Here is a 13,477-nt window from a genome sequence, read left to right as displayed (position 1 = left end):
ATTCCTCTCAATTATGTTTCAATTCTCTGATCTAAAGTATTATAGCTATTGAGGCTCCTGGTTAATTCCTATGCCTACTTAGATCATGTTTCTAAAATACCTGGCTCAATTGTGGTTGAAATGTCATGTCTTGCTGATGACTTTGTATTAAGTCATATGTTAAGTTTGGGTGTGTTTGTCATGTTACACATTGCTTATCTCTGTTGTTTTCACAAAGGATTTGTATCACTATTAATGCTTTGTTTTTCTTGAATAGATTTATTGCTGACAATCAAATGAATCATGCCTGTATGCTGTTTGTAGAAAATTATGGACAGAAAATAATTAAGAAGAATTTATGTCGAAACTTCATGCTTCATCTAGTCAGCATGCATGACTTTAATCTTATTAGCATAATGTCAATAGATAAAGCTGTTACCAAGCTCCGGGAAATGCAGCAAAAACTAGAAAAAGGAGAATCTGCAACCCCTGCAAATGAAGAAATAACTGAGGAACAAAATGGGACAGCAAATGGATTCAGTGAAACTAACTCAAAAGAGAAAGCTTTGGAATCAGATGGTGTCTCAGGGGTTCAAAAACAGAACAAGAAACAAAAACTCTGAGCTCTGACCCCGTGTTGTGGACACTGAAATTGCTTCTAGGGAATTCAGCCTCTAAGAAGAGTTGTGATTTTAGGTTTTTAATCATGGATTCGGAACAGGCAGTGTAGGATGAAGTCAGTGATTCCAACGTGGAGGTTCTGTGGGTCTGCTTCCCTTCTCGTGCTTATCAGCTTTAGTGATGTCATCACCATTTGGTTTAGGCCTGAGAAGCAGTATTTCAAGGAATTGTTTTTAACTGCAACAACAGTCATCTTATGAAATATATTGGGTTAATCTAGAAATTTTATGCCTAAATTATAATACTTTTTGGATCTGTGACTGGCTGTTTTTCTGCTTTGTAATTGTGAGATGTTTTCTGGGGAGGGAAAGTTGGGCTGTCATTCCCCCTTAGAAATGGAGGATTTTGTGAAATGGTTACATTACCACTTTTTCCCAAACGTTGACCCTTAATTCTGACTGACATCAGTTCTACAATTGGATTGGAAAAGTGCAAATTCTGCCCCAGTTCTTGTTCAATTTTAAAGTAGCACCCATTCACCTGCCTGTGGGAGACACTAGGCCTCTAGGTGCAGTGTGCAGTGATGAAATTACCATTTGTTTTTCAAGTGGATAATTTTAGTGCTTGCTTACCCAACATATATGGTTTTTTTTACTTGAACACGTTTTTAGTTTTTCTCTTTAATTAGGTAATCCCATGGAAAATTCTTCTGTGCACATCTTTGCATTAGGATTAAAGCAAGAAAACAGTTGGAGACTTTATAAGATGCCACTTTGGGGGTGGGGAGAGGGTTGTCCCTGAGAATGAACCAGATGTTACACATTGTTTCCTTGTGATGTACTTTATGATTAGAATATTCAATGCAGATAAGCTGACTTGAATTGTTTTGAGCAATTTTCCCTGTGTTGTGTGTTTTACACACATTTTTACAGTTGGATTTTCTCCAACAGAAAGCGGTTTCACTACTGGCGTATTAATAAGCACCAATAGGTTTTTATTCCAACTCCAAGCACTGTGGTTGAATAACATCACCTCAATTTTTTATTATCCTTTAAAGATATTGCATTTTCATATTTTATTTATAAAGGATCAATGCTGCTGTAAATACTGGTATTTTTAATGTTGTAATTTCATTCCACCACCATCAGATGCAGTTCCCTATTTTATTTAGTGAAGGGACACAAGCTTTCTCGTGGTGTCTTCAGAGATTTATAAGTGTAAATACTGATTTGGCTGGTCTTTACAATATGTTTAACTGTGACGCTATTTAAATAGTGTGGATGTGATTTGTCATCCAGTATTAAGTTTTTAGTTTCTGGTTTTTGTGTTTAAAATATAGGGAAGAGGGAGCTGCAGTGTTGGCTGCTGGTGCCCTGGCTGGGAAGCTCTCCTCCTGACTTCACTGAGCTCTCGGTTGGCCACTGGGTGTGGGTTCTGAGCATTTCTCTTGGGCTTTAATTTGCTAAAGCTGTGCACATATGTAAAAAAAAAAAAATAGATTATTTTAGGGAAGATGTAGATGTAGAATTATTGCTTATGTCATTTCTTAAGCAGTTATGCTCTTAATGCTTAAAAGAAGGCTAGCATTGTTTGCACAAAAAAAATTGGTGATTTCCCTCCCCTGAATAGTAATGAAATTACTTCTGTTGAATAAACTTTTTAATGTCATCTTATAATAAAAGCTGAAAAATCCCTTTGTTTCTATTTATAAAAAAAAAAAGCTTTTCTATATGTACCCTTGAAAACATTTTGAAGAAATCGTGTAAGATGATAAAACATTTGAATGGTACAATAGATGTAAAAAAAATTCAGTTTAAAAAGAAACGTTTGTTTTTACATTAAATGTTTATTTGAAATCAAATGATTTTGTACATAAAGTTCAATAATATAAAGCTGTATTCTATTTTTCTTCTTTCATGGTTTCCATATGTACATTTAGAGTTTTGCTTAGATGGCTTAGAGAAGGATACAGAAAAGTACACTAGTTGCAGAAGATGTAATAGGGAGGGAGTCCTGGGGTCAAAGGAACGCTCTCAGTATTCCCAGGTGTATATGCTGTGTGTGGTGTTGAACTGGAGCCTTGCCATCCTAGGTAGTGGCTCCGCTCTAGTTTCTCTATTGAGATAAATTCTATGCTTGAATTCACATGAAAAATTATTAGCCCCAAATAGTTTCCTAAGTATGTAGTTCAAAGCAAAACGAGTAAATCACACCGATATCTTTAGTTGTAGATTTTGAGTGTGTGTGTGTTTTGTTTATTTTTTTTATTTATTGGTTTTTCAAGACAGGGTTTCTTTGTGTATCCCTGGCTGTCTTGGAACTAGCTCTGTAGACCTATAGACCCAGAGTGCTGGGATCAAAGATAGGCAGTACTATTCCTGGCAACTTTTTTCAGTATTTCTAATAAAAAATGAATGTGTATTCATAAAGTTTAGAGAGTAGGGATTCAAGTAAATATATAATGAAATGATTGGTTTACAGTGGCTCCATTTGTAACGGTGTAAAAATGATAGAATAATGCAGATGAGAGTGACTTGGGGCTCTTATCTTTTCCTGGGCTAGTCATAGATGGCACTAACCCACTATGCAGCCACTTGTTCATGGTGGTCATTGCCAGTTTGTAGGGCACCCTTCCTAATACTGATTGGCTGTGGTAAATGTTTTTCTTTTGAGATGTTTTTAGCTTAGGAAGATTTAAGTTTGGTTCCTGGCACCCACATCAACTTCTAACTCCAGCTCCGGAGGAGCCAGTGACCTCCTCTGGTACTTAAGTGCACTGAGGCATGGAAGCACATAAACATCTCTTATAAGTAGTTGGGCAGGAGAGATGGCTCAATGAGAGCACTGGCTGTTTTTCCAGAAGTTCTGGTCTGGGTTTCATTCCTAGCATCTGCTTGGTGGCTCGCAGCCATCTGTCAAGTCTATAGATTTCAACATCCTCTCTGGCATCCTCAGGCACCTGACATGTACATGTGATATACTGACATGTACAAGCAAATATAATTTTAGTCTTTGTTATACAAAAGTAACAAGACCTACTATCTACAGATTATTCTATAAAAGAACACTACAAAAAAGCAGGATGGGGGGCTGGAGAGATGGCTCAGAGGTTAAGAGCAGTGCCTGCTCTTCCAAAGGTCCTGAGTTCAATTCCCAGCAACCACATGGTGGCTCACAACCATTTGTAATGGGGTCTGGTGCCCTCTTCTGGCCTGCAGGCATACACACAGAATATTGTATACATAATAAATATTTAAAAAAAGGATAGTTGCATAATAAAACATTTAAATATAGTAAAAAGATTTACAACAAAAACTCCCTATGGAAATGTATTTGCTTTAGAACAAGTTACTCCTAATTAACGCTCACAATAGAATCATCTAGTTTTTCAAAAGGGAAAAAGTTTGGAAAGGGTTGGTACATCCCCAGGAGAGCAATTGAAGTTCCTGCTAGCTTTAAGAGCTCTCCAGATGACTGTTAAGTGCAGCCAGGGTGAGAACAGTTTCCCTAAGAGCACCGTCTCAGAGCCCTGACATTGGGTGCTTTACACGGGTACCACAAACATCCAGAAAGGCAGCAGGTGAGTTGCCCAGCTGGCAGTATACTAGCTTAACAATTATGAGAACAAAAATTCACAATAAGGACTTACAATGAGAGAGAGAGAGAGAGAGAGAGAGAGAGAGAGAGAGAGAGAGAGAGAGAGAGAGAGGAGAGAGAGAGAGAGAGAGAGAGGAGAGAGAAGAAAAACAGGCAAGGAGGCAGAGGCAGGTAGATCTCCGGGTTTGAGGCCAGCCTGGTCTACAGAGCTAGTTCCAGGATATCCAGGGCTATTGCCAAACAAATAGACAAAACCAGAAAAGAAAGAAATTTACAGTCAGGATACTCTACCTTGCCCTAGTGGAGAGTTTTCCCTGGAAACAAGCCCGTGGGAGCCCAGTGCTTGCCTGGCGAGTATTCAGGTAAGTGGATGATTTTCATTGTGGAAGAGCAATACATAAAACAAGCACAGGGAAAGAGTGTTGGAAACGAGATGCAGAGCAAAGAATATGTTCTGGCGCTGATCAACTCACACTGGTGTTTATTGGAAGACATCTGAAATGAGTGTGTAGCTGACAATCACAGTTCTTCACCTGCTGTCATGAACAGGAAACCTCTTTTTCTTGGACCTAGCCATTCACATTTAATAGGAGTGCTTATCTATTCCATACCGTTAGGATTCAGGCATTGTGCTGTCCTGCCCTGTCATCTGGCAAGATGTACCCAGGAGGTACCCTGGCCAGCCCAGGGTCCTAGTTTGTACACAGGTGCAAAGGTCCATTTAAGAGACAAGCTCCGTCCACTTCCTTCTGTTCTTTCTGACATTTTCTCTGAGAAGGCAGCCTTCTGTCTCCCTCCCTCTCTCTCCCAGTCTCTCTTCTTCCCAACCCATTCCCTTTATTCCTATGGCATATTGTCTGTCCCTCACCAGGCACTGTTCCTTAGTTACCCACCAGTGGACGCCACAAAAATCTCTGTTGGGCCATTTCATAACACATACCACATAGCAAAACCTCTTGGGATCTGTATTTTCATTTTGTCTCCACATTATTGTTAAGTTTTACATTAAAATCAGTGGTGGGATGGATGGCTCAGCTGTTACAAACACTTGCTGCTCTTGCAGAGGGCTGGAGTTTGGTTCCTAGCCCACAGCAGGCTCAAAACAACCGTACTTCTGCTCCAGGAGATCTGATGCCTTCTGGACTCTGTGGGCCCTACAACTCACATACTTACATTCATACACAGATCACATTTAAAATGCCTTGTTTTTTTCCTTTTCAAGAAAGCTGATTGGAAGCCAGGCGGTGGTGGCGCACGCCTTTAATCCCAGCACTTGGGAGGCAGAGGCAGGCGGATCTCTATGAGTTCGAGACCAGCCTGGTCTACAAGAGCTAGTTCCAGGACAGGCTCCAAAACCACAGAGAAACCCTGTCTTGGAAATAACAACAACAACAAAAAGCTGATTGGGCCAGGTGGTACATGTCTTTAATCCCAGTACTCAGGAAGCAGAGGCAGGCAGATCTCTGCGAGGCCACACTGCTCTACAAAGCGAGTTACAGGACAGCCAGGGTTCTGTTACAGAGAAAAACCTTAAATCTTATTTTGTGGGGTGGCGGGGGAGAAAGGAGGAGGAGGAAGGAAAGAAAGAAAGAGGAAGGAGGATGAAGGAGGAGGAGGAAGGAAAGTGTGAAGTGTAATCAGAGACTACACATTAGTTTCCCAGATGCCTTGACCTGAATATTCACACAGAAACTATATTAATTACAACACTGTTTGGCCAATGGCTCAAGCATATTTCTAGCTAGCTCTTACATCTTAAATTAACCCATATTTATTAGTTTATATTTTACCATGAGAATGTGGCCCACTGGTAGGTCCTGGCTCAGATGTATTCCTAGCTAGCTCATATATTTTAAATTAACCCATTTTGAGTAATCTGTGTATCGTCACAAGGCCGTGGTTTACCAGTAAGGTTCTGGCATCTCTCTCCTTACTTTTGGCAGCTACATGGTGTCTCCCTGACCCTGCCTTCTTTCTCCCTGCATTCAGTTTAGTTTTCCTGCCTAGCTCTATCCTGCCCTGCCATTGGCCTAAGCAGCTTCTTTATTAACCAATGATAATAAAACATATTTACAGCATACAGAGGGGAACCCCACATCAAAGAAGACATCTACATGTTCAAAAACAAATAGTGATGAAACTTGGGGAAATGGTTTTGAAATACAAGCAAGGAGTTTAAAAAAAGAGTAAAAAGGTGTTTGAGATGTAGGCATTCTGGTTCACCTGGGCGGTTCCTTCAGGGGCCCACAGAAGTGTGCCAACTCTACTTTGACTTAAGGTCAGAGAACTTAGGCCTAGTCTTGCTCCTTCAAGATTATTGACCAGAGCTTTGACTTAAGGTATGGCTACTAACAAAGATAGCTTGACCTAGGGTGTGGTTATTTGGTGTTTTGGGTAATCACTTTATTTGTTCCTTGTATCATGATAAAAAAAATAGTCTTACTTTCTTCTCCTTTTTTGAATTGGGGTATTTATTTAAAGATCATAAGAAACAAGCATGGGCACACTCAATATGCACTGGAGGGCCCTCCTGTCACTGCTTACTCTGCCTAAACATACTCTACTTCCACCCTGAACATACGAACCCATCCAGGCTGGACCGTGACAGATGTTGTTCCAACTTGTGGTTTTGACAGGTTCCTAAATCCATGAGACAGAAGGGGCTGTTGAGATCGCTATGTGGGTAAAAGCGGTTGCTGCTAAGCCTGGTGACTTGAGTTCTATTCCCAGGACCCACTTCCTCAAGCCTTCACAGAGATGTCATGGCATACAGATGTGCAGACAGGCACACACACGCACAAACACACACACACACACACAGTATCTAAATAAATGTGAGCACCAACCATGTACAGACACAGGCAATGACTGGGGTCACAGGGCTACAGCTAAGGAATTCCCGGAAGCTGGAATAAGCAGGGAAGCCTCTCAGGAGCTTCTCATCTCACACATTAGCATCTACGTAGGGCATAAGAGCCTCGATAAAACTGGGCTTCATCCCTTCAAACTGCAGGGGGTGTTTACTTCAAGAAACAGTTCAGCAGGTGGTGGTGGCACACGCCTTTATTCCCTGTATTTGGGAGGCAGAGGCAGGCGATCTCTGTGAGTTTAAGGCCAGCTTGGTCTACAGAGCTAGCTCCAGGACAGCCAGGGCTGTCACACAGAGAAACCCTGTCTTGAAAAAAAAAAAGTATATTATGTTTGCGTTTAAAAACATATACATATATGTATGTGTGTAGACCACATGTGTGCAGTGGCCACAGAGTTCAGAAGAGGGTATTGTGTCCCCTGGACTTAAGAGTTACAGATGGTTGTGAGCCACTATGTAGGTGCTGGGAACTGAGCCTAGATCCTCTAGAAGGGCAGCAAGTGCTCTTAACTGCTGGGCTATCTAAAACCAAACACTGAAGTGTGCTCAACAGATCGGTAAGAACAATATTAAAGAGGTTTTGTATATGACAGTGAGACTTACACGCAGCCCTTTCATATATAGAGGTTTCTACTGTCGAGTAACAGCCCAACTCATTAGCAGGACTGGTAATCTACAAGCAGTGACTACCTAGAAATGTCAACGAAGACACGCGGGGCTAGACTTGCACCCCAATCCAAAATCCAGCTCCCAGGTGGGTGCTCGAAATGGAATCCTCTAGATCAGTCAGTGAGCCTGATCTGACTGCTAAGCCAACTCTCCAGCCTCAAAGATACTTTCATACATACTGTAAAGGTCAAGACACAGAGAGGCGCTCAGACACAAACCAAAGCCTGATGTAGGTGGGCTTCTTTAAAACACGAGCACTCGATATTGTTTTCTTTTGTATTTGATTGCTGTGTCCATCAACTCTGCTGTGTGTACAGGATGAAAGCACGTGTGTTCAAACAATCTTGAGTGGATGTGGAGGTCGGAGGACACACTCAGGCGTCAGTGGGTCTCCTTTGCTGGGTACAGCAGGCAAGCTGGCCCTGGGTAACAGGTGCTTACAGTACATTTGGCTTTTACACAGGCTCTGGAGATTTGAAATTGGGCCATCACTTACAAAGCACTCATGTTCACCAGGCCATGTCCCTGACACAACAGCGATTTTTCTGAGTTCTGTGTCCTAGCAAGTCACTCAACTTGAGGGCAGGCGACTCTGGTTTTTGATCATGTGTGTCTATATTGGTACAGGCTTGTGAATGCAGGCACCCACAGAGGTCAGAAGAGGGCGCTGGAACTCCTGGAACTGGAGTTACAGTTGGTAGTCCTCTGTGTAACAACCCTGGCTGTCCTGAAACTTAATCTGTAGACCAGGCTGGCCTCAAACTTACCTCTGTGAGTTCTGCCTGCCTCTGCCTCCCTAGAGCTGGGGTTAAAGGCGCGCGCCGCCACTGCCCAGGGTAATTTGTGTTCTAACCAGTCACTACTCTAGCACCTTTATTTGTGTGTATGTGCGTATGTGGAGGTCAGAAGAGAGCTCGGGGCCCAAACTTAATGGCAAGTACCTTTACCTGCTAAGGATCTCGCTCATTTCTTTCTCCACATATAGAGTTGTCTCCCAGGCTTGCTTTTTACTTGCAATACTCCCAAGAATGTTAGCTTAATAACCTAGAACTCTGGTCATTCTGCCTTCATCTACTTACTGAGGGCTGGGATTACAGGGGGATGCTACCCGACCTGGCTAGCTACTCTTTCTAAGTGAGATTCTGAAAAACTACAAGTCATCTCTGCAAACTCTCTGGACTCCATTTAGAAAATTTTAATGCATGAATAAAAAATATCAAGATCTGTAAAGACACACTTGTAAGCATAATACAGTTGCATGGGTAAAGAATGAAGGGAATGAAGCCAGGTGGTGGTGGTGCACACCTTTAATCCCAGCAATTGGAAGGCAGATCTCTGAGTTCGAGGCCAGCCTGGTCCATGGAGTGAGTTCCAAGACAGCTAGGACTGTTAAAAAAAAAAAAAAATGAAGAGACAAGGGGACCCTCACCTGAAACCTTCTGGTTAATACAAAACTACAAAGAAAACAGGAAATCCAGAGAATCTATCAGATTTTCCTAGGAACTGGATGGTGCACCAACAGGAGAATCTTTCAAACCAGCTGCATTTTGCCAATGCCCTCCTTAAAATGTACATGTCCTGTTTCTCTCCAGGGACAACAGTCTGGGTCTATGATCCTCCAGCTTGAAGCCATCAGGAAAGTTTCATGGCCAGCTTGAGTCTCTTTCATCACAGTGTCCATCAACTCACACAGACCTAGACGTGCCTGGGAAGAGGGAATCACACTTGAGGAATAGACTCCATGATACTGGCCTGTGGGCATGGCTATCAGCGTTTTCTTGATTAGTGACTGGTGTAGGAGGGCTGAGCCACTGTGAGCCTGCTATCCTTGGGGTTTTTCTGGGCTGTATCAGAAAGATGGCTGGCCAGACACTGGTGGTGCATACTTTTGATCCCAGCACTTGGGAGGCAGAGGCAGGCAAATCTCTGAGTTCTAGGACAGACAGCCAAAGCTACACAGAGAATCCCTGTCTGAAGAAACAAAAACTGAAACAAAAATAAAGATAACTGAGTCCGGGGGAAGCAAGCCTGCAAGCAGCATTCCTCTGTGGTTTCTTCCCCAAGCTCCTGCTTTGGGTTCTTGCCTTGCCGTTCCTAGATGACTGACTGAAGGCTACAAGAAAGGGGTACAGTCTTGATGGCTCACAGATAAAGGGAGCATTTGGCACCAAGGCTGATGCTCTGAGTTAGATCCCTTGGACCCACAAGGTAGAGAGGGTATTGACTCCTGCCAGGAAGATCTCTATATTCAAGGCCAGCCTGGTCTACATATTGAGTTCCAGGCTAACCAGGGCTACATAGAGACATTGTGTTTTAGAAACAAATCCCAAACCCCCACACACTAACATATATTTAAGGAGTGGAAAGAATTCTGGAGCTGAAGATGTCTGGAGAAATGACTCATCTCCATCCACTCAATCCACGTGTATTGTGCACGTGTCCCATTCCCATGCAGGGCGCTGTGCTAGGTATGAGATGAGGCACAGAGCATAGGCACGGATAAGCAGCCATGTAAAAGATAGAGCACAGACTGTTCTTCTATAGGTCCTGAATTCAATTCCCGGCAACCACATGGCGGCTCACAACCATCTGTAATGGGATCTGGCGCCCTCTTCTGGCCTGCAGCATACATTCAGACAGAACATTGTATATGTAATAAAAATAAGTAAATCTTGAAAAAAAAAAGGATTCATTATACTTACACACACACACAAATACAAAATACACACTGTTAATTTCTGATTTTTTTATTTTGTTTCGAAAGGCTGGATAAAGGCATCTTACACTTGAGAACTTATTAACATGAGAAAAGGCACTTACACAAAACAGGGAAGGAGGAAAGGCCATGGTTAACATGAGAAAAGGCACACACTTACACAAAACAAGGGAAGGAGGAAAGGCCATGATTGTCGAAAGGGAATATAAGCCCCAAATAAATTATCTTACAAAAACATCACACTTGCTTTTCCACTTTTTTACTACTGGTAAAAACAAAAAGAAAAAAATTCACATTAAAACTTATCTTTATGCTGGTATTACAAGTTAAGACCACAATTTTTTACATATTAAGTCAGTCAAATAAATATTTTACACAAATTTAAGTTTAAAAAAAAATAGGTCAAGTATTTACCCGCTATTTCTTCAGTCCGTTAAAAGACCATTTCTCAACCTGATATTACACTGGACCGTGACACTCTGCATGGTCCCACGTGCATGGCTGCGGCAGGGTGCACACGGGAGCATGCTGTGCACATGTGACCCGACTAACAGCGCTGTGTACTTCCCTAAGTGGCTTCACTGTGAGGAATACAGACCCTCCGTCCTGTGTCTTGTCTCATGCTGTCAGGAAAGACAGAGGACGCTAACACTGGCTACGGCAGACACTTGCTCAGGTGCTGTAAAAATGCAGAGTCCACTAACTTCACAGACCCAGAGACGCTGAACAGAGGAACAGTGAGTGCCCTAAGGGGTGGGAGGGGCAACGACATAAGACTACAAGGATTATAGAGTCCCGGGCTCTAGCTGTCCTTCCTGCTGTTTTCTCAGCCTCTGATCTTGATGAAGATTTAATGGTGTGACATTCTTCTGTCCTATCGACCGACTTTAAGAACAGTGGAAAAGAACGCAGACTTTAAAGCTAGTTTGATATTTATGCTAAAGACAAAATCGAACTATGATTTTGTCCACGCCATTCAGCTCACTTCTTACTGAAATACTACTTTTTTTTGGGGGGGAGGGGGGCTCAAAGTATAGTTTCTCTGTGTAACAGTCCTGGCTGTCCTGGAACTTGTTCTGTAGACCAGGTGGGATTCACCTGCTTCTGCCTCCCAAGTGCTGGGATTAAGGTGTGTGTCGCCACACCAGGTCTCTTACTGAAGTATTACAATGCAAATCCAGCAACACTTTCCATTTCCGGTGGTCCAAGAGATAATTCACCTTTTTAAAGTCAGATACAACTAGGCTGAGGACAGAAACAGCAAACCCTCAAACCAAAGCCAAGCCCTCAAAATGCTAAAACACCAGCACTTTCCATCCAGGATAGAAAAATGAACATCCGAAGTAAAGAGAGCCGCAGGACTGGTCAAGCAGCCAATCAAACACCACCTCCCTGTTACTGGAGCTGATGGTTACTCGGAGCTTGGCACCGCCTCCTTCACTGCTGTTGGCAGTTCCTAGAGTCACAGCTTCGATGTCAAATGTGACAGTGGATCCAGAGGTGACTGCAGGCAACTGATTAGTCATTTCTTTTCCATTGACAAAAACTGCACCTAAGACATTAGGAGACATTCACCCAAGAGCAATGACTGAGAGAATCAAAACAGCTTCTAGATTATTGATCCCTACTTCAGAAAAAGAAACTCCAGAAAATCGGATATTATTAATGAACTTAAATAGAGAATAACCCACATTCCCACAGCCAGAGCAAAAATTCAAGTTTTTATGACATTTCAGAATTGTGGTATGGGGTTGGAATTTTCCAGGATAGTCTACGAGTTTCCCATGAGAACTGCATAGAAAGAAACACCACAGAGCTCAGCTCTGAACAGCAATACAATTTCATAGGCAATAAACAAGAATCTTGGTCTATCTAATGTTTGATCTTATGCCACAAAATATTAATGTTAGCTTAGGAGTCATTTATTCATTTTCTTCCCCCAGAGATGGAGGGGAAAAAACATCCCAGATTGGTATCAAATTCCCAAGTGCTGGGATTATAGGTGTGTGCTACCATGCCTGGATCTGGGGAGTGATTTTGAAAGCATAAATACTATGCAGTGAGGGGCTGAAAATACTTATTATATATGTACGATGTTTATGTAAATGTGGGTTCCAGGATTAAACTCAGGTTGTTGGATTTGCATGGCAAGGGCTTTATCTGCTGAGACAACCGACCAGCCTTAGCTAGTTTGTGTGAGGTTTGTTTGGGGAGGTGACTTTCATTCAGGTCAGTCCCAGTTACTGGTCTTTTTTAAGGGCGCAGTCATAGGTGTCTTACCATTTGTGCTTATGCATACAGCTTGATCCCGCTGCAGAGAGTCATAGCCGTTCTGCTTTTCTGCGCACACTCCTATACTGTCTCTTCTGTCTGGCTGCCCCACAGTTTCAACTCTATAATTGAAGTAGAAAGGTCATTTCATCACTCTCTGTTTTAAATGAACATGGGACTGGCAAGATAGTTCAGTGGTTAGGAGTACTTGCTGCTCTTGCAGGGATGAGAGTTCAGTACCCAGCACCTACATCAAGTAACTTTTAAAAAAAAAAATATTTATTTATTTATTTATTATGTATACAATATTCTGTCTGCAGGCCAGAAGAGGGCACCAGACCTCATTATGGATGGTTGTGAGCCACCATGTGGTTGCTGGGATTTGAACTCAGGACCTTTGGAAGAACAGGCAATGCTCCTAACCACTGAGCCATCTCTCCAGCCCCCTACATCAGGTAACTTAAACCACCTGTAAGTCCAGCTTCAAGGGATCTAATTTGTTCTAGTCTCCAAGACACTTGCACACACATAACTTACATCCACACACATAAACAAAAAAATAAATAAATATTTTTTTAAATTTTCATTTATTTATGTATTATTTACTTACTTACTTATTTATTATACAATATTTGTCTGTGTGTATGCCTGCAGGCCAGGAGAGAGCACCAGACCTCAGTACAGATGGTTGTGAGCCACCATGTGGTTGCTGGGAATTGAACTCAGGACCTCTGGAAGAGCAGCCAGTGCTCTTA

At 42.2% G+C, this 13,477-nt stretch overlaps 2 protein-coding genes across 2 annotated transcripts in view; one reads left to right on the top strand and one right to left on the bottom strand.

The window, feature by feature from the left end:
- The window catches only part of Suz12 (SUZ12 polycomb repressive complex 2 subunit), a 46,844-nt gene extending 44,341 nt beyond the window's left edge, over positions 1–2,503 (top strand). The window contains exon 16 of the mRNA XM_050128699.1: positions 257–2,503. Coding sequence (XP_049984656.1) covers positions 257–602 — 346 coding nt within the window. The 3' untranslated portion in view covers positions 603–2,503. The remainder of the gene's footprint in view (positions 1–256) is intronic.
- A 7,963-nt stretch (positions 2,504–10,466) lies between these two features.
- Positions 10,467–13,477, bottom strand: part of Crlf3 (cytokine receptor like factor 3) — a 51,522-nt gene continuing 48,511 nt past the window's right edge. The window contains exons 5-6 of the mRNA XM_050128584.1: positions 12,732–12,865; positions 10,467–12,003 (exon numbers count right to left, since the gene is read on the bottom strand). Of these exons, the coding sequence (XP_049984541.1) occupies positions 11,747–12,003; positions 12,732–12,865 (391 nt within the window). The 3' untranslated portion in view covers positions 10,467–11,746. The remainder of the gene's footprint in view (positions 12,004–12,731; positions 12,866–13,477) is intronic.

Source organism: Alexandromys fortis, unplaced genomic scaffold (genome assembly GCF_014885135.2).
Source record: "Alexandromys fortis isolate MF-2015 unplaced genomic scaffold, M_Fortis_MF-2015_v1.1 scaffold_80, whole genome shotgun sequence".
Classification (NCBI taxonomy): Eukaryota; Metazoa; Chordata; class Mammalia; order Rodentia; family Cricetidae; genus Alexandromys; species Alexandromys fortis.
The sequence above is the reverse complement of the archived record's forward strand: the minus strand, read 5'-3'. Positions and strand labels throughout refer to the sequence as shown.